The sequence below is a fragment of the Scyliorhinus canicula genome, chromosome 13 (genome assembly GCF_902713615.1).
Source record: "Scyliorhinus canicula chromosome 13, sScyCan1.1, whole genome shotgun sequence".
NCBI classification, from domain to species: Eukaryota; Metazoa; Chordata; class Chondrichthyes; order Carcharhiniformes; family Scyliorhinidae; genus Scyliorhinus; species Scyliorhinus canicula.
This window is the reverse complement of record NC_052158.1, coordinates 162,133,078-162,153,088: the sequence shown is the minus strand read 5'-3', so window position 1 is coordinate 162,153,088 and position 20,011 is coordinate 162,133,078. Positions and strand designations below refer to the sequence as shown.

The 20,011-nt window shown below is 56.2% G+C and overlaps 1 protein-coding gene across 1 annotated transcript in view; it reads right to left on the bottom strand.

Annotated features, from left to right (window-relative positions):
- Positions 1-19,593, bottom strand: part of LOC119975681 (dentin sialophosphoprotein-like) — a 155,507-nt gene extending 135,914 nt beyond the window's left edge. Inside the window, exons 1-3 of the mRNA XM_038815464.1 lie at positions 19,556-19,593; positions 1,873-3,285; positions 359-1,325 (exon numbers count right to left, since the gene is read on the bottom strand). Of these exons, the coding sequence (XP_038671392.1) occupies positions 359-1,325; positions 1,873-3,285; positions 19,556-19,593 (2,418 nt within the window). The remainder of the gene's footprint in view (positions 1-358; positions 1,326-1,872; positions 3,286-19,555) is intronic.
- Positions 19,594-20,011: the final 418 nt, after the last annotated feature.

Sequence of the window (20,011 nt, the reverse complement as noted above, 5' to 3'; positions counted from 1 at the left end):
AATAAATTTAGAGTACCCAATTCATTATTTCCCAACTTAGCGTGGCCAATCCACCTACCCAGCACATCTTTGGGCTGTGGGGGTGAGACCCACGCAGACACGGGGAGAAGGTGCAAACTCCACACGGACAGTGACCCAGAGCCGGGGTCAAACCTGGGACCTCGGGGCCGTGAGACTGCAGTGCTAACCCACTGAGCCCCCCCGTGAAGCAGCAGTGCTAACCCACTGTGCTGCCCCGTGAGGCAGCAGTGCTAACCCACTGAGCCCCCCCGTGAGGCAGCAGTGCTAACCCACTGTGCTGCCCCGTGAGGCAGCAGTGCTAACCCACTGCGACACCCCGTGAGGCAGCAGTGCTAACCCACTGAGCCCCGGCTGTATCGCCGTTCCCAGCTGTATCAGAGCTCCCGGCTGGATCAGTGTTCCCGGCTGTATCCGCGCTCCCGGATGTATCAGTGTTCCTGGCTATATCAGTGTTCCCGGATCTATCAGTGTTCCCGGCTGTATCAGCGTTCCCGGCTGTATCAGCGTTCCCGGCTGTATCAGCGCTCCCGGCTGTAACAATGTTCCCGGCTGTATCAGCGCTCAAGGTCATAGAGACGCTCCCGCCTGTATCAGCTCTCCCGGCTGTATCAGTGTTCCCGGCTGTGTCAGCGTTCCCGGCTGTGTCAACGTTCCCGGCTGTATCAGTGTTCCCGGCTGTGTCAGCGTTCCCGGCTGTATCAGTTTTCCCGGCTGTATCAGCGTTCCCGGCTGTATCAGGGCTCCCGGCTACATCAGTGCTCCCGGCTGTATCAGTGTTCCCGGCTGTGTCAGCGTTCCCGGCTGTGTCAGCGTTCCCGGCTGTATCAGTGTTCCCGGCTGTGTCAGCGTTCCCGGCTGTATCAGTTTTCCAGGCTGTTACAGTATTCACGGCTGTATCAGTGCTCCCGGCTGTATCAGTGTTCCCGGCTGTATCAGTGTTCCCGGCTGTATTGGCGTTCCCGGCTGTATCAGCGTTCCCGGCTGTATCAGTGTTCCCGGCTGTATCAGCGTTCCCGGCTGTATCAGTGTTCCCGGCTGTATCAGCGTTCCCGGCTGTATCAGTTTTTCCGTCTGTTTCAGTGTTCCCGGCTGTATCAGGGCTCCCGGCTGTATCGGCGTTTCCGGCTGTTTCAGCGTTCCCGGCTGTATCAGTGTTCCCGGCTGTATCAGTGTTCCCGGCTGTATCAGCATTCCCGGCTATTTCAGCGTTCCCGGCTGTATCAGGGCTCCCGGCTGTGTCGGCGCTCCTGGTTTCATCAGCGCTCCCGGCTGTATCAGGGCTCCCAGCTGTGTCGGCGTCCCGGCTATTTCAGCGTTCCCGGCTGTTTCAGCGTTCCCGGCTGTATAAGGGCGCCCAGCTGTGTCGGCGCTCCCGGCTGCATCAGCGCTCCCGGCTGTTTCAGCGCTCCAGGCTGTATCAGCGTTCCCGGTCATAGAGACGCTCCCGGCTGTATCAGCGTTCCCGGCTGTATCAGCGCTCCAGGCTGAATCAGCGCTCCCGGTGATAGAGATGCTCCCGCCTGTATCAGCTCTTGCGGCTGTACCAGTGTTCCCAGATGTGCTGGCGTTCCCGGCTGTTTCAACGTTCCCGGCTGTATCAGGGCTCCCAGCTGTGTCGGCGCTCCCGGCTGTATCGCCGCTCCCGGCTGTATCAGTGTTCCCGGCTGTATCAGCGCTCCCGGCTGTATCTCCGTTCCCGGCTGTATCAGTGTTCCCGGCTGTATCAGCGCTCCCGGCTGTATCAGGGCTCCCGGCTGTATCAGTGTTCCCGGCTGTATCAGCGCTCCCGGCTTTATCAGCGCTTCCGGCTAAATCAGTGTTCCCGGCTGTATCACCGTTCTCGGCTGTAACAGTGTTTCCGGCTGTATCGGCGTTTCCGGCTGTTTCAGCGTTCCCGGCTGTATCAGTGTTCCCGGCTGTTTCAGCGTTCCCGGCTGTATCAGTGTTCCCGGCTGTATCAGTGTTCCCGGCTGTATCAGCGTTCCCGGCTGTATCAGTGTCCCGGCTGTATCGGCGCTCCCGGCTGTATCAGTGTTCCCGGCTGTTTCAGCGTTCCCGGCTGTATCAGTGTTCCCGGCTGTATCAGTGTTCCCGGCTGTATCAGTGTTCCCTGCTGTATCAGCGTTCCCGGCTGTATCGGCGCTCCCGGCTGTATCAGGGCTCCCGGCTGTATCAGCGTTCCCGGCTGTATCGGCGCTCCCGGCTGTATCAGGGCTCCCGGCTGTATCAGTGTTCCCGGCTGTATCAGCGTTCCCGGCTGTATCAGCGTTCCCGGCTGTATCAGTGTTCCCGGCTGTATCAGCGTTCCCGGCTTTATCAGCGTTCCCGGCTATTTCAGCGTTCCCGGTTGTTTCAGCGTTCCCGGCTGTATCAGGGCTCCCGGCTGTGTCGGCGCTCCCGGCTGCATCAGCGCTCCCGGCTGTATCAGCGCTCCAGGCTGTATCAGCGTTCCCGGTCATAGAGACGTTCCCGGCTGTATCAGTGTTCCCGGCTGTATCAGTGTTCCCGGCTGTATCAGTGTTCCCGGCTGTATCAGCATTCCCGGCTTTATCAGCGCTCACAGCTGTAACAACGTTCCTGGTTGTATCAGCGTTCCCGGCTGTATCAGCATTCCCGGCTGTATCAGTGTTCCCGGCTGTATCAGCGCTCCCGGCTGTATCAGGGCTCCCGGCTGTAACAACGTTCCCGGCTGTATCAGTGTTCCCGGCTGTATCAGTGCTCCCGGCTGTATCAGCGTTCCCGGCTGTATCAGTGTTCCCGGCTGTATCAGCGCTCCCGGCTGTATCAGTGCTCCCGGCTGTAACAACGTTCCCGGCTGTATCAGTGCTCCCGGCTGTATCAGCGTTCCAGGCTGTATCAGTGTTCCCGGCTGTATCAGTGTTCCCGGCTGTATCAGCGTTCCCGGCTGTATCAGTGCTCCCGGCTGTAACAACGTTCCCGGCTGTATCAGCGCTCCCGGCTGTATCAGGGCTCCCGGCTGTATCAGTGTTCCCGGCTGTATCAGTGTTCCCGGCTGTATCAGGGCTCCCGGCTGTATCAGTGTTCCCGGCTGTATCAGCGCTCCCGGCTGTATCAGCGTTCCCGGCTGTATCAGTGTTCCCGGCTGTATCATCGTTCCCGGCTGTATCAGTGCTCCCGGCTGTATCATCGTTCCCGGCTGTATCAGTGTTCCCGGCTGTATCAGTGTTCCCGGCTGTATCAGCTCTCCCGGCTGTATCAGCGTTCCCGGCTGTATCAGCTCTCCCGGCTGTATCAGTGTCCCGGCTGTAACAACGTTCCCGGCTGTATCTGTGTTCCCGGCTGTATCAGTGTTCCCTGCTGTATCAGCGCTCCCGGCTGTATCAGCGTTCCCGGCTGTATCAGTGTTCCCGGCTGTATCAGTGCTCCCGGCTGTATCAGCGTTCCCGGCTGTATCAGCTCTCCCGGCTGTATCAGTGTCCCGGCTGTATCGGCGTTCCCGGCTGTATCAGTGCTCCCGGCTGTATCAGCGTTCCCGGCTGTATCAGCTCTCCCGGCTGTATCAGTGTCCCGGCTGTATCGGCGTTCCCGGCTGTATCAGTGTTCCCGGCTGTATCAGCGCTCCCGGCTGTATCAGTGTTCCCGGCTGTATCAGGGTTCCCGGCTGTATCGGCGTTCCCGGCTGTATCAGCGTTCCCGGCTATATCAGCGCTCCCGGCTGTATCTGTGTTCCCGGCTGTATCGGCGTTCCCGGCTGTATCAGTGTTCCCGGCTGTATCAGCGTCCCGGCTGTATCAGTGTTCCCGGCTGTATCAGCGTTCCCGGCTGTATCAGTGTTCCCGGCTGTATCAGTGTTCCCGGCTGTATCGGCGTTCCCGGCTGTATCAGCGTTCCCGGCTGGATCGGCTCTCCTCCCCAGTAGCATCGACGCTCTGGGGTTAGAAATGACCTGTTTTGCTCTAACCCGTTCTGAGTGGATGCCTCCTGGGGTTTTCCTGGCAGCCAGTGTGCCTCACAGGACATACCCAAATCTCGTGAGGCGTCAACTCAGGAACAGCCATAGTGGGCAGGATCAGGCCATGCTCACATGAGCTGACTGATCCTACTCACCCAGGACCTACCAGCCTCCTGGTATCAACTGGCCCCTCAGGGGGCCCCAGCCAGGCGGCTTTCAGAACCCGTCCCCACAAACATGGCAGGTGGTACCAGCAGTGACTTGGTACCACCCTGCCCAGAGGGCATGCACCTGGGGCCCTCCAAGTGCCACCCTGCCCAGAGGGCATGCACCTGGGGCCCTCCAAGTACCACCCTGCCCAGAGGGCATGCACCTGGGGCCCTCCAAGTACCACCCTGCCCAGAGGGCATGAACCTGGGGCCCTCCAAGTACCCCCCTGCCCAGAGGTCAAGCACCTGGGGCCCTCCAAGTACCACCCTGCCCAGAGGTCATGCACCTGGGGCCCTCCAATCCCCTTGGAAACCCACACAAGTGCCATTCTGTGAGACTCACTGTCTCAGTCTGTTGTGCAGATTTGCCAGAAAGTGTCCCGCCCACAGTGGGCAGGATTCATATTGCGACATCTAACGCGATGGCATGAGGTGTGGCGAGCCGGGTAGATACGGAATTGGGATTTCCTGGTCTCTATGGGTTGTGTTTCGCCAGCTGCATTGCTTTGTGGGTAGTATGCAAGCGGTATGATCCCGCCCAAACTGTGGGCTTAGCCGGTGAAAAACTCCCTAGGGCTCAATAAAGTGGCTGAGATCGAGGTGGGAACTCGCCGGCAGAGCCGACGGGAACCTCCAAGGAAAACCACCACAAATTACACTTACAAACCTTTCCAACAGATCACACTCCCTGATTTGGCCATCTTAGGAACTCCCTTATGCAACTTCAGAATGCAGTGATCGTGGGGATTTCCACTTCCTCAATACTAACTGGGGGAGCCATAGTGTGTAAGGTTTAGAGGGAGCGGAATTCTTAAAAGGCATCAAGGAGAACTTTTTAAGCCAGTAAGTAGAAGGTCCTACAAGAGAGGGGATGGTCATGGACTTAATTTCTGGTAAAGAAACCGGGAAAGTGGTTGAAGTATCAGTGGGGAGCATTTTGCAGAAAGTGATTATAACTCAGTTAGATTCAAGGTTGGAAAAGGACAAGGATGGGCCTGAGAACAGGGGAAGGCCGATTTTAATAAGAACAGACATGATTTGGCCAGAGTGGGCTGGGAGCGGACACTTTTAGGTAAATCTGTGACAGGACAGTGGGACGCATTCAGGAAGGAAATAGGGAGAGTGCCGGGCCAACATGTGCCAATCAGGAAAAAGGTTGAATCCAGTCAACCCTGGATATCAAGGAATATACAGCTTCGGATAAGGAGAAAAAGGGAGGGCAGCAGAGCGGAGCTACTGATTGGCTGTTCCGGGGAGATTTGCATACGTGCAGTGCGGTCAGCCTAATTTGAATGTGTACCTGCGAAAGAGACCCGAGGAGTTCGAGTGCAAGCAAGCATCCAGCAGAGGGCAGCAGAGCGGAGCTACTGATTGGCTGTTCCGGGGAGATTTGCACGCGTGCAGTGCGGTCAGCGTAATTTGAAGGTGGTTTGTGAAGGGGCTGTTGTCAAGTGATAATTAAACCTGAAATAACCGTGGTTGTCGGGAAGGTAAGTTTATCTCTTAAAAAACTTACCTTGAAGGGCCTCGGAGTGGATGTGGGAGAAATGAGACAGTCACACACCTCCTTGTGGAATGTGCCTTTGCAAAGCGGGTCTGGAGTGAGATGCAGTGGTATCTGTCCAGGTTCATCCCGAGCAGCTCAGTAACACAGGACCCTGTGCTCTACGGACTGTTTCCAGGGACACACACCGAGACAAATATCAACTGCTGCTGGCGGGTCATCAACTCGGTGAAAGACGCTCTTTGGTCTGCCCCAAACTTGCTGATCTTCCAGTGCAAAGAACTGTCCTCGACCGAGTGCTGCAGACTGGCACATTCCAAGGTCCAGGACTACGTGCTGAGGGACGCACTCAAGCTTGGGGCAGCTGCCGCCAAGGCGCAATGGGGAAAGGCCACAGTGCAAGGTCTGACCAGCAAATGTACACCGAGGGGTGGGTAACAGTGTAAACCCCCTCGGCCCGGGTCTTCACTACCACAATGTATGAAAGAAACAAAGCAATGTAAATATTGAAGAAAGAACTGTAACTTATAGTAGGATACGTGTGTAACGTTATCCCAATTGAATTGAAGAAAGACAAATGAATGTAACTCGGATGGAAATGCACAGTCAAGACAATTTGAAATGTTCTGTAAAGTTTATTGTAAATTTTATGAATAAAGAATATTTTTTTGAAAAAAAAACTTACCTTGAAGAGTGACATCACAGCAAAGTAGTGACCTGATTGGCTGGCAAGGAAAGTGCTCCAATTAGCAGTTTCTGGGAGAAATTTAACTCTTCGTGTGTTGGTGAGTATTGTGATTGGTAAGTAAAATCTTTATTCCTTTCACTTATTAATTATTTGATACTATATTTGTAATCAGTTAAGGTAAAGGGTAAAAATGGCAGGAGATCCCAGACCGGTGTTATGCTCCTCGTGCGCAATGTGGGAGTTCAGGGACGCGGCCGATGCCCCTGACTCCTTCATGTGCGGGAAGTGTGTCCAGCTGCAGCTCCTGTTAGACCACATGACGGCTCTGGAGCTGCGGATGGACTCACTTTGGAGCATCCGCGATGCTGAGGAGGTCGTGGATAGCACGTTGAGTGAGTTGGTCACACCGCAGATTAGGATTGGTGAGGGAGACAGGGAATGGGTGACCAAAAGGCAGAGAAAGAGCAGGAAGGCATTGCAGGTGTCCCCTGCGGTTATCTCCCTCCAAAACAGGTGCATATCGGCACCAACGATATCAGTAATAAAAGGGATGAGGTCCTACAGTCAGAATTTAGGGAGTTAGGAGATAAGTTAAAAAGTAGGACCTCAAAGGTAGTAATCTCAGGATTGCTACCAGTGCCACGGGACAGTCAGAATGGAAATTCAAGAATAGTCAGAATGGCTTGAGAGATGGTGCAGGAGGGAGGGGTTCAGATTTTTGGGACATTGGAACTGGTTCTGGGGGTGGTGGGACCATTACAAACCGGATGGAGTACACCTGGGCAGAACTGGAACCAATGTCCGAGGGGGTGCTTTTGCTAACACTGTTGGGGAGGTTTTAAACTAATGTGGCAGGGGGATGGGAACCAGATTAGGAAGTTAAAAGTCAGTAAAGAAGCAGCAACTAAAGCAAGTAAGGTATGAGACAATAAACCCAATGGGGCTAAGGGGAAGAGTAGACAGGGAAGAGATGATGAATGCAAAGGTGGTCTGTCGTGCATTTGTTTTAATGTGAGAAGTGTAGCAGGTAAGGCAGATGAACTTAGGGCTTGGATCAGTACCTGGGAATATGATGCTATTGGTATTACTGAGACTTGGTTGAGGGAAGGGCAGGACTGGCAACTGAATATCCCAGGGTATAGATGCTTCAGGATGGATAGAGAGGGAAGTAGAAGGGGTGGAGGAGTTGCATTACTCATCAGAGATGATAACGCAGCTGTGACTAAGGAGGGCACGATGGAGGATTCGAGCACTGAGGCAATATGGGTGGAGCTGAGAAATAGGAAGGGTGCAGGAACATTGTTGGGACTTTACTACAGGCCTCCCAAAAGCGAGCATGAAGTAGAGGTACAAATATGCAGACAGATTATAGAAAAATGTAGGAGCAATAGGGTGGTTGTGATGGGAGATTTTAACTTCCCCAACATTGAATGGGATTCGTGTAGTGTTGGAGGCGTAGATGGAGCAGAGTTTGTAAGGAGCATCCAGGAGAGTTTTTTAGAGCAGTATGTAAATAGTCCAACTCGGGAAGGGGCCATACTGGACCTGGTATTGGGGAATGATCCCGGCCAGGTAGTTGATGTCTCAGTCGGTGATGACTTTGGGAATAGCGATCACAATTCCGTAAGTTTTAGAATACTCATGGACAAGGACAAGAGTGGTCCGAAAGGAAGAGTGCTAAATTGGGGAAAGGCAGAGTATAACAAAATTCGGCAGGAGCTCAGGAATGTGGATTGGGAGCAGCTGTTTAAGGTTAAATCCACATTTGAAATGTGGGAGTCTTTTAAGGAAAGGTTGATTAGAGTGCAGGACAGACAGGTTCCTGTGAAAATGAAAGATAGAAATGGCAAGATTAGGGAACCATGGATGACGGGTGAAATTGTGAGACTAGCTAAGATGAAAAAGGAAGCATACATAGGATCGAGGCAACTCAAAACTGATGAAGCTTTGGAGGAATATCGGGAAAGTAGGACAAATCTCAAACGCGCAATAAAGAGGGCTAAAAGGGGTCATGAAATATCTTTGGCTAACAGGGTTAAGGAAAATCCCAAAGCAGTTTATTCGTATGTAAGGAGCAAGAGGGTAACTAGAGAAAACTTAAAGACAAAAGAGGGAATTTATGCGTGGACTCAGAGGAAATGGGTGAGATTCTTAATGAGTACTTTGCATCGTATTCACAAAGGAGAGAGACAAGACGGATGTTGAGGCTAGGGATGGATGTTTAAATACTCTCGGTCAAGTTGTCATACGGAAGGGGGAAGTTTTGGGCATTCTAAAAGGCATTAAGGTGGACAAGTCCCCAGGACCGGATGGGATCTATCCCAGGTTACTGAGGGAAGCGAGGGTCGAAATAGCTGGGGCCTTAACAGATATCTTTGCAGCATCTTTCAGCACGGGTGAGGTCCCAGAGGACTGGAGAATAGCTAATGCTGTCCCTTTGTTTAAGAAGGGTAGCAGGGATAATCCAGGGAATTACAGACCTGTGAGTTTGACGTCAGTGGTAGGCAAACTGTTGGAGAAGATACTGAGGGATAGGATCTATTCACATTTGGATGAAAATAGACATCAGTGATAGGCAGCATGGTTTTGTGCAGGGAAGGTCATGTCTTACAAACCTAATAGAATTCTTTGAGGAAGTGACAAAGTTAATTGATGAGAGAAGGGCTGTAGATGTCATATACATGGACTTTATTAAGGCGTTTGATAAGGTTTCCCATGGCAGGTTGATGGAAAAAGTGAAGTCGTATGGGGTTCAGGGTGTACTAGCTAGATGGATAAAGAAGTGGCTGGGCAACAGGAGACAGAGAGTAGTGGTGGAAGGGAGTGTCTCAAAATGGAGAAGGGTGACTAGTGGTGTTCCACAGGGATCCGTGCTCAGGACCACTGTTGTTTGTGATTTACTTAAATGACCTGGAGGAAGGTAGAGGTGGTCTGATTAGCAAGTTTGCAGATGATACTAAGATTAGTGGAGTTGCAGATAGCGAGGAGGACTGTCAGAGAATACAACAAAATATAGATAGATTGGAGAGTTGGGCAGAGAAATGGCAGATGGAGTTCAATCCAGGCAAATGCGAGGTGATGCATTTTGGAAGATCAAATTCAAGAGCAGACTATATGGTCAATGGAAGGGTCTTGGGGAAAATTGATGTGCAGAGAGATCTGGGAGTTCAGGTCCATTGTACCCTGAAGGTGGCAACGCAGGTTGATAGGGTGGTCAAGAAGGCATACAGCATGCTTGCCTTCATCGGACGGGGTATTGAGTACAAGAGTCGTCAGGTCATGTTACAGTTGTATAGGACTTTGGTTAGGCCACATTTGGAATACTGCGTGCAGTTCTGGTCGCCACATTACCAGAAGGATGTGGATGCTTTAGAAAGGGTGCAGAGGAGGTTCACCAGGATGTTGCCTGGTATGGAGGGTGCTAGCTATGAAGAAAGGTTGAGTAGATTAGGATTGTTTTCATTGGAAAGACGGAGGTTGAGGGGGGACCTGATTGAGGTCTACAAAATTATGAGAGGTATGGACAGGGTGGATAGCAACAAGCTTTTCCCAAGAGTGGGGGTGTCAGTTACAAGGGGTCACGATTTCAAGGTGAAAGGTGAAATGTTTAAGGGAGATGTGCGGGGAACGTTTTTTACGCAGAGGGTGGTGGGTGTCTGGAACGCTTTACCAGCGGAGGTGGTAAAGCCGGAGAAGTGTGAGATGATGCACTTGGGCAGGACAAACAAGGCAAAGGGAATACATGATAAACAGCAGGACCCTGGGAAGCACCGAGGATTAGAGGGACCTTGCTGTGCATGTTTGCTGATCCCTTAAGGTAGCAGAGCAGGTGGGTACAGTGGTTAAGAAGGCAGATGGTAAACTTGCCTTTATTAGCCGAGGCAGCAAGTTTCAGAGTAGGGAGGTTATGCTGGAACTGTATAAAACATTGGTTAAGTCACAGCTAGAGTATTGTGTGCAGTTCTGGAATCCACATTATAGTTGGGATGTGATAGCACTGGGAAAGGGAGCAGAGGAGATTTCCCAGCGTGTTGCCTGGGCTGCAGAGTTTTACTTATGGAGAGAGATTGGATAGACTGAGATTGTTTTCCTTGGATCAGAGGAGGCTGAGGGGGGACAGGATTGAGATGTATAAAATTTTGAGGGGCACAGATAGAGTAGACAGGAAGAAACGTTTCCCCTTGGTGGAAGGATCAATGACCAGGGGGCAGAGATTTAAGGTGAGGGGCAGGAGGTTTAGAGTGGATGTGAGGAGGGTGGTGGGTGTTTGGAACTCGCTGCCTGAAAGGGGGGTGCAGTCAGAGACCCTCATAACATTTAGGAAGTATTTAGATGAGCACTTGGAATTGGCAATGGGCCGAGTGCTGGAAAATGGGATTGAATTAGTAAACTGCGTGTCTTTCAGACGATGGGCTGGAGGGCCCTCTCTGTGCTGTCGAACTCTGTGACTCTATACCGGGGTGACTGTGAACAATCCCTTTCCTCTGAACAAAGTGAACAAACACAGCACGGACCGGGACACAGCAGAAAACAATCAGGGAGCTGAATATTGTAACGTTCAGACAAAGAGTAACTCAGGAAGAGAACAATCCGCGAGATTGGGCAGATTTCGCTGGTGTTTCTGCAATGAATGAGGGATTACAGACCGCCCTTCACTACTGGGAGCTGCTGCTGAGCAACCAGATTCTTTGCCTCTCTGCTGAGTTATGCCTCTCCTGATCATTGCCCTTCAAAGGAAAGAGAACAACAGCACTTGCTTCCTCATTAACAGCAAATGTGTTTAATGTTGGAAGGAGATTTCTGCACCGCCCCAACACGACACCACAAAGGCTCATTAATCAGGAACACACTGAACTCAACAAAAAAGCACAGCACTCTCAGAGGGTCAGTACTGAGGGAGTGCCGCACTGTCAGAGGGTCAGTACTGAGGGAGTGCCGCACTGTCAGAGGGTCAGTACTGAGGGAGTGCCGCACTGTCAGAGGGTCAGTACTGAGGGAGTGCCGCACTGTCAGAGGGTCAGTACTGAGGGAGTGCCGCACTGTCAGAGGGTCAGTACTGAGGGAGTGCTGCACTCTCAGAGGGTCAGTACTGAGGGAGTGCCGCACTGTCACAGGGTCAGTACTGAGGGAGCGCTGCACTGTCAGAGGGTCAGTACTGAGGGAGTGCCGCACTGTCAGAGGGTCAGTACTGAGAGAGCGCTGCACTGTCAGAGGGTCAGTACTGAGGGAGTGCCGCATTATCAGAGGGTCAGTACTGAGGGAGCGCTGCACTGTCAGAGGGTCAGTACTGAGGGAGCGCTGCACTCTCAGAGGGTCAGTACTGAGGGAGTGCCGCACTGTCAGAGGGTCAGTATTGAGGGAGTGCCGCAATGTCAGAGGGTCAGTACTGACGGAATGCTGCACTGTCAGAGGGTCAGTACTGAGGGAGTGCTGCCCTGTCAGAGGGTCAGTACTGAGGGAGTGCCGCACTGTCAGAGGGTCAGTATTGAGGGAGTGCTGCACTGTCAGAGGGTCAGTACTGACGGAATGCTGCACTGTCAGAGGGTCAGTACTGAGGGAGTGCCGCACTCTCAGAGGGTCAGTACGGAGGGAGTGCTGCCCTGTCAGAGGGTCAGTACTGAGGGAGTGCCGCACTGTCAGAGGGTCAGTACGGAGGGAGCGCCCCACTGTCAGAGGGTCAATACTGAGGGAGTGCTGCACTGTCAGAGGGTCAGTACTGAGGGAGTGCCGCACTGTCAGAGGGTCAGTACTGAGGGAGTGCCCCACTGTCAGAGGGTCAGTACTGAGGGAGTGCCGCACTGTCAGAGGGTCAGTACTGAGGGAGTGCCGCACTGTCAGTGGGTCAGTACTGAGGGAGTGCCGCACTGTCAGAGGGTCAGTACTGACGGAGTGCCGCACTGTCAGAGGGTCAGTACTGAGGGAGTGCCGCACTGTCAGAGGGTCAGTACTGACGGAGTGCGCACTGCCAGAGGGTCAGTACTGAGGGAGTGCCGCACTGTCAGAGGGTCAGTACTGAGGGAGTGCTGCACTGTCCGAAGGTCAATACTGAGCGAGTGCCGCACTGTCAGAAGGTCAGTACTGAGGGAGTTCTGCACTGTCAGAGGGTCAGTACTGAGGGAGAGCTGCACTGTCAGAGGGTAAGTGCTGAGGGAGTGCCGCACTGTCAGAGGATCAGTACTGAGGGAGTGCCGCACTGTCAGAGGGTCAGTACTGAGGGAGTGCTGCACTGTCCGAGGGTCAGTACAGAGGGAGCTCCGCACTGTCAGAGGGTCAGTATTGACGGAGTGCCGCACTGTCAGAGGGTCAGTATTGAGGGAGTGCCGCACTGTCAGAGGGTCAGTACTGAGGGAGTGCTGCACTGTCTGAGGGTCAGTACAGAGGGAGTTCCGCACTGTCAGAGGGTCAATACTGAGGGAGTGCTGCACTGACAGAGGGTCAGTACTGAGGGATTGCCGCACTGTCAGAGGGTCAGTACTGAGGGAGTGTTGCACTGTCAGAGGGTCAGTACTGAGGGAGTGTTGCACTGTCAGAGAGTCAGTACTGAGGGAGTGCCGCACTGTCAGAGGGTCAATACTGAGGGAATGCAGCACTGTCAGAGAGTCAGTACTGAGGGAATGCAGCACTGTCAGAGGGTCAGTACTGAGGGAGTGCTGCACTGTCAGAGGGTCAGTACTGAGGGAATGCAGCACTGTCAGAGGGTCAGTACTGAGGGAGTACTGCACTGTCAGAGGGTCAGTACTGAGGGAGTGCCACACTGTCAGAGGGTCAGTACTGAGGGAGTGCCGCACTGTCAGAGGGTCAGTACTGAGGGAGTGCTGCACTGTCAGAGAGTCAGTACTGAGGGAGTGCTGCACTGTCAGAGGGCCAGTACTGAGGGAGTGCCGCACTGTCAGAGGGTCAGTACTGAGGGAGTGCTGCACTGTCAGAGGGTCAGTACTGAGGGAGTGCCACACTGTCAGAGGGTCAGTACTGAGGGAGTGCCGCACTGTCAGAGGGTCAGTACTGAGGGAGTGCCGCACTGTCAGAGGGTCAGTACTGAGGGAGTGCCGCACTGTCAGAGGGTCAGTACTGAGGGAGTGCTGCACTGTCAGAGGGTCAGTACTGAGGGAGTGCTGCACTGTCAGAGGGTCAGTACTGAGGGAGTGCTGCACTGTCAGAGGGTCAGTACTGAGGGAGTGCTGCACTGTCAGAGGGTCAGTACTGAGGGAGTGCTGCACTGTCAGAGGGTCAGTACTGAGGGAGTGCCGCACTGTCAGAGGGTCAGTACTGAGGTAGTGCTGCACTGTCAGAGGGTCAGTACTGAGGGAGTGCAGCACAGATTGCCTCTTCCTGTGCTCTCATCGCTGGGCGACAGCTCCATCTTTTCTCCCTCCCATGGTCACCTGTCCACCATCGGCATGGCCCACCTCAGGAATCTGATGGAATACTCTCCACTTGCCTGGATGAGCACAGCTCCAGCGACACTCAAAACGTGTGACACCACCCAGGACAAAACAGTGCCTGGCCCGAGCAGCACCCTCTCCACCACCTTCACACCTCCTCTGACCATTCGTCCTTTTCAGCAGTTGGTGAAGAGCCAACCACATCGCTGTGGGTCTGGAGTCACGTGCCGGCCAGACCTGGTCAGGGAGGCAGATTTCCTTCCCTGGGATGGTTTCTACAACCTTCTTGTGCCTAATTCTCGCCACAGAGCCGCTGAGCACTTTAAAGGTTTGTGTGTTCCAGAGATTGATTCAGGAACTTTCAGTTTCCAGCATCAGTCATTGTGGGGTCTCCTTTGATTAAAAGTAAAAATGTCCAAAGTGCAATTTCTGACCATTAGAACCTTCAAAGTTAGATTCTGACAATCACTTTGTGAATCTGTCAACTTGTCAGCTTCACAATTCAGCACAATTACACTGAGATCTCAGTGTCTCTGAGCCAATCCCCACTCACCACTCACCAGTCTCCGTTGTGGGATTGATTTATTGTCCGTCCACCCATCCTGAACAATTCTATCTTCATTACCCCTCCACTCTCACCCTCTCCGAAGTTTAAAATCTCTCCCGAAACCTTTCCTTTTGAATAGCTGTCCACAGAATCTTCAATAACTAAAGTTCACTCTGCATGTGGAACGCCCAAAGCTCTTTGCAATGCTGAACAAATGGTGAAATTGGAAATTATCGCAATGAAAGTGTCTATCTCACGGTTATTTGCTGTGTGAGTGTGAGAAAAATTTAAATCATATTTTAACAAACATGCAACATGTGTCATTGACAGGGACCCAGTTATAGTTTTCAGTGACATCACAGAAGCTGATGTAACTGACCTGCCTGAATAAATATTGGGAAGGATATTGACCACAGGTGAAAGGTTACAGGCGAGCCACCACACTCTTAGAAAACTCAAAATTTATTTCACCTATTTAACCTACTGGATACAACTCCTGCTCCGGAAGGATGTCCTGCGTCCGGCCCACACGGACTGGGGACCATGGGGCCCTTTCCGCTCCATCTCCTCATCTGGGAAGCTGATAGTCCGGATGCCACAGGGACGGGAATGTTGCCGACCCCGTGACCTCCTGTCGGGTGACAACGACCCCCCCTTCCCTGCCACCCTCCCCCTCCCTGCCACCCTCCCCCTCCCTGCCACCCCCCTCCCTGCCACCCCCCCTCCCTGCCATCCCCCCCCACCCTGCCACCCTCCCCCCTCCCTGCCACCCCCCCTCCCTGCCACCCCCCCCCTCCCTGCCACCCTCCCCCTCCCTGCCACCCCCCTCCCTGCCACCGCCCCTCCCCCACCCTGCCACCCCCCGCCTCCCTGCCACCCCCCCACCCTGCCACCCCCTCCCTGCCACCCTCCCCCACCCTGCCACCCCGCCTCCCTGCCACCCCCCACCCTGCCACCCCCTCCCTGCCACCCTCCCCCTCCCTGCCACCCCCCTCCCTGCCACCCTCCCCCTCCCTGCCACACCCCCTCCCTGCCACCCCCCTCCCTGCCACCCCCCCCCCTGCCATCCCCCCCCACCCTGCCACCCTCCCCCTCCCTGCCACCCCCCTCCCTGCCACCCTCCCCCTCCCTGCCACACCCCCTCCCTGCCATCCCCCCCCTCCCTGCCACCCCCCCCTCCCTGCCATCCCCCCCCTCCCTGCCATCCCCCCCCTCCCTGCCACCCTCCCCCTCCCTGCCACACCCCCTCCCTGCCACCCCCCCTCCCTGCCACCCCCCCTCCCTGCCATCCCCCCCCCACCCTGCCACCCCCCTCCCTGCCACCCTCCCTCCCTGCCACTCTCCCTCCCTGCCACTCTCCCTCCCTGCCACTCTCCCTCCCTGCCACTCTCCCTCCCTGCCACCCCCCTCCCTGCCACCCCCCCTCCCTGCCACCCCCCTCCCTGCCACCCCCCCTCCCTGCCACCCCCCCCTCCCTGCCACCCCCCCTCCCCCTCCCTGCCACCCCCCCCCCCCCTGCCACCCCCCCCCCACCCTGCCACCCCCCCCCCCCCCAACCCACCCCAAGGCTGAGACATTGCCCATTTAGATGGCTGGAGGGGAAATCCCTCGCCCTCTTTGCTCGGCCCTGTTCCTCGAGTGCCGGGCCTGGGGGGTAACGGACCTGGGAGCGACAACTCTGGGCCAAATGCCTGAGTGGGTCCACCCCGCGGGGGTCAGTGCCTCCGCCGCATCCGTTACCACTCCCGATGGGCAAGGTCTGCTTGTCCGATTCAGGGTCCCACATCTGAAGATCGAGGGGCTGGCCGTCTTGCCGGGTATTAACGGCGGCTGCACTGGAGGATGGGCCACCACTGGACATGGGGGCTTCAGCTTTCCTAAGGCATGGCTGCAAGGTGGTCCACTTGCCGATTCGTTCCCTTTCCCTGAACCCTCACCCAATACGAGACCAGACCCAATCATCGCACCCATATCCCCAGGGTCCCAGAGCCCCGGCGGCGAGGTTTCTGACATGGACCACGCAGCCCAGGGAGAATTCCCTCACAGCCCAGGGGGAATTCCCTCACAGCCCAGGGAGAATTCCCTCACAGCCCAGGGGGAATTCCCTCACAGCCCAGGGAGAATTCCCTCACAGCCCAGGGAGAATTCCCTCACAGCCCAGGGGGAATTCCCTCACAGCCCAGGGAGAATTCCCTCACAGGCCTGGGGGAATTCCCTCACAGCCCAGGGAGAATTCCCTCACAGCCCAGGGAGAATTCCCTCACAGCCCAGGGAGAATTCCCTCACAGCCCAGGGAGAATTCCCTCACAGCCCAGGGAGAATGTTCCTGCTCAGCACGGCCATTCTCCCCAACATCTGGTCGGACTGCGTGTGCAGCTGGCAGCCCATTAACACTCCCGAAGGTGCCACCCTGGCAGTGGCTTGAGGTAATAGAAGAGGAAATGGGCCAGCCAGCTCTCCGGGCACCGGAGGTCTGTGTCCGTATTCCTAACTTAAATGTCTGTACTGCCCGGTCGGCCAATCCCTCGGAGGATGGGTGGTGAGGCGCGGTCCGGACATGGCGCCTCTGGGGCGAAATTCTGCGGGGACCGACGTGACGCCCATTTCCGACGGGCAAAAGCGGTGCGGATGACTCCGGCGTCCGGGCCTTTTTTTGAGCCGTTAATCTCCGTTCCCGAAAAGGCCAGCAGTGGATTGACACGATACGCGTCAGTTTCACTCGCTGCGGAAGTGGCGAGTCCCGGCGTTTGTGTGATGGGGAGAGAGAGACCCGGCGTTTGGGGGGTGGGGGGTGGGGGGGGGGTGGGGGGGAGAGAGAGACCCGACGTTTGGGGGGTGGGGGGTGGGGGGGGTGGGGTGGAGAGAGAGACCCGATGTTGGGGGGGGGAGAGAGACCCGGCGTTTGGGGGGGGGAGAGAGAGACCCGACGTTTGGGGGGGGGAGAGAGAGACCCGGCGTTTGGGGGGGGGAGAGAGACCCGGCGTTTGGGGGGGGGGAGAGAGACCCGGCGTTTGGGGGGTGGGGGGTGGGGGGGGGTGGGGGGGAGAGAGAGACCCGATGTTGGGGGGGGGAGAGAGACCCGGCGTTTGGGGGGGGGAGAGAGACCCGGCGTTGGGGGGGGGAGAGAGAGACCCGGCGTTTGGGGGGGGGGAGAGAGACCCGACGTTTGGGGGGGAGAGAGAGAGACCCGGCATTTGGGGGGGGAGAGAGAGACCCGGTGTTGGGGGGGAGGGAGACCCGGCGTTTGGGGGGGGGGAGAGAGAGACCCGACGTTTGGGGGGGGGGGGAGAGAGACCCGGCGTTTGGGGGGGGGGGAGAGAGACCCGGCGTTTGGGGGGGGGAGAGAGAGACCCGGCGTTTGGGGGGGGGAGAGAGAGACCCGGCGTTTGGGGGGGGGGAGAGAGAGACCCGGCGTTTGGGGGGGGGGAGAGAGACCCGGCGTTTGGGGGGGGGAGAGAGAGACCCGGTGTTTGGGGGGGGGGAGAGAGAGACCCGACGTTTGGGGGGGGGGAGAGAGACCCGGCGTTGGGGGGGGGAGAGAGAGACCCGACGTTTGGGGGGGGGGGAGAGAGACCCGGCGTTGGGGGAGGGAGAGAGAGAGACCCGACGTTTGGGGGGGGGGAGAGAGAGACCCGGCATTTGGGGGGGGGAGAGAGACCCGGCGTTTGGGGGGGGGGAGAGAGACCCGGCGTTTGGGGGGGGGGGAGAGAGACCCGGCGTTTGGGGGGGGGAGAGAGACCCGGCGTTTGGGGGGGGGGAGAGAGACCCGGCGTTTGGGGGGGGGAGAGAGAGACCCGGTGTTTGGGGGGGGGAGAGAGAGACCCGGCGTTTGGGGGGGGGAGAGAGAGACCCGGCGTTTGGGTGGGGGTTGCGGCGTTGAGTTGAGAGGAGAGGAGGGGGGGGTTGCGGCATTGAGTTGAGAGGAGAGGAGAGAGGGAGGGAGGGGGGGTTGCGGCGTTGAGTTGAGAGGAGAGGAGAGAGGGAGGGAGGGGGGGTTGCGGCGTTGAGTTGAGAGGAGAGGAGAGAGAGGGGGGGGTACCGGCATTGAGAGAGGGGGTCGGCGTTGGAGGGGGGTAGGTGCGGTGGGGGGGTAGGGGTGGTGGGGGGGGGGTTGGGGGCAGCGGCGTGCAGAGAGGGGGGGGCGACGGATGCCCGGGGCCAACGCACCGTCGCCCCCCCCCTCTGCACGCCGCTGCCCCCTACCCCAACCCCCCCTCACCAACCCTACCCCCTTCCAACGCCCCTGCCCCCCTCACCACCATCCCTACCCCCCTCCAACGCCGCCCCCTCTCAACGGCGCAACCCCCCCACCACCAAACGCCGCAACCCCCCCAAACGCTGAAACCCCCCCACCAAACGCTGCAACCCCCCCCAAACGCCGCAACCCCCCCCCCCCCCAATCCACCCCTCTCCAACGCCGCTACCCCCGCACTCGCCCTCGGTCACTGAACGGCGTTAACCATCATCAATGGTTGACGCCGTTTTAAAGCTACTCTGTTTTTCGCCGATGTGACCCGTGGCCACGTCGGCGGGAATTCGGCCCATCCGGCCCGGAGAATGTCTGCCTGTTAAAAGTCAATGAAATCCCGCCGGCGCCAGCTGTTTTCAGAGGCTGCCGGCGGGATTTGCACAACGCCGGTTTTTGGCCGCTCGGAGAATTAAAAACCCGACGGGAGCGGGAATAACGCCGCCGCCGGCCGATTCTCCGAACCTGCGTGGGGTCGAAGAATTTCGCCCCTGAATTCCGTCCTCATGGAAGCTGTGCTGTTGTCTGACGCTAACACATTGGGAAGTGGGTGGGTGCTGAAAGTGTGCCAGAGCTTCGCAATCTCCACCCGGGAAGTGTATGTCGACACGCGGTGGACTTCCATCCCCTTCCCATGGTGTCTCGGAGGAGGAAGCACATGACTCCTTGGAAACATTCCGGTAAATCCACATGGAGTTGGGCCCAAGGTTGGAACGGCCAAAGCCATGGGTGGAGTGAAGCTTCGAGGGGAAGGTCCTGTTGCTCCTCGCACTGTGTACATTGCTTTGCAGACATTTTAATGTCCGTGTCTATCCCAAGCCACCAAACATGACCCGAGTCAACATCTTCGAGATCCCGGGGTGTGCACAGTGAGCATCTTGCAGGATTTTCTCGGGCACAACCACCCAGGAGACCCACAGCAGAATGCCAAGCAAGGCACAGAGCTCTGCCACAGGTCACCAGGGAGAGCGTGATGCTGCATCACGCACAGAACTGTGTGTCAGACTCTGGCTAACAGTGGGTCTGTTCGTGTCCACGTCTTTACCTTGGCTGCCGTGACTGACAAGGCCGGTGTAACGTCATGATGACGTCATCCGAGGTGGCTGCTGGACAGCCGAAATCGGCTGAGGGCGTCGGCGGACGGGATCCGAGCTGCTGGCCGATGATTCAACACATAATCATAATCCACCAGGAGCGGCGGCCAGTGCTGAGTGACCAGGGGGGAATCCATAATCCTTCTTAAACAAACCCAGAAGGGGATTGTGGCCCATATAAACTGTGAAAGAATGGTATTGGTGAAACCACTTCACTGCAGAAACTAACGCATGAATTCTCAAGGAGATAATTGTAGTGTCTATCCTCCAGTACGACTTACTACCAACTGCCGGACCTTGCACCACATGATGGATCATTATAGCCACCTACTGCTCGGAGGTTGTATTGATAACTATATACATTGATAGATATCTATATACATTAATATGCACATGCATATCACCAC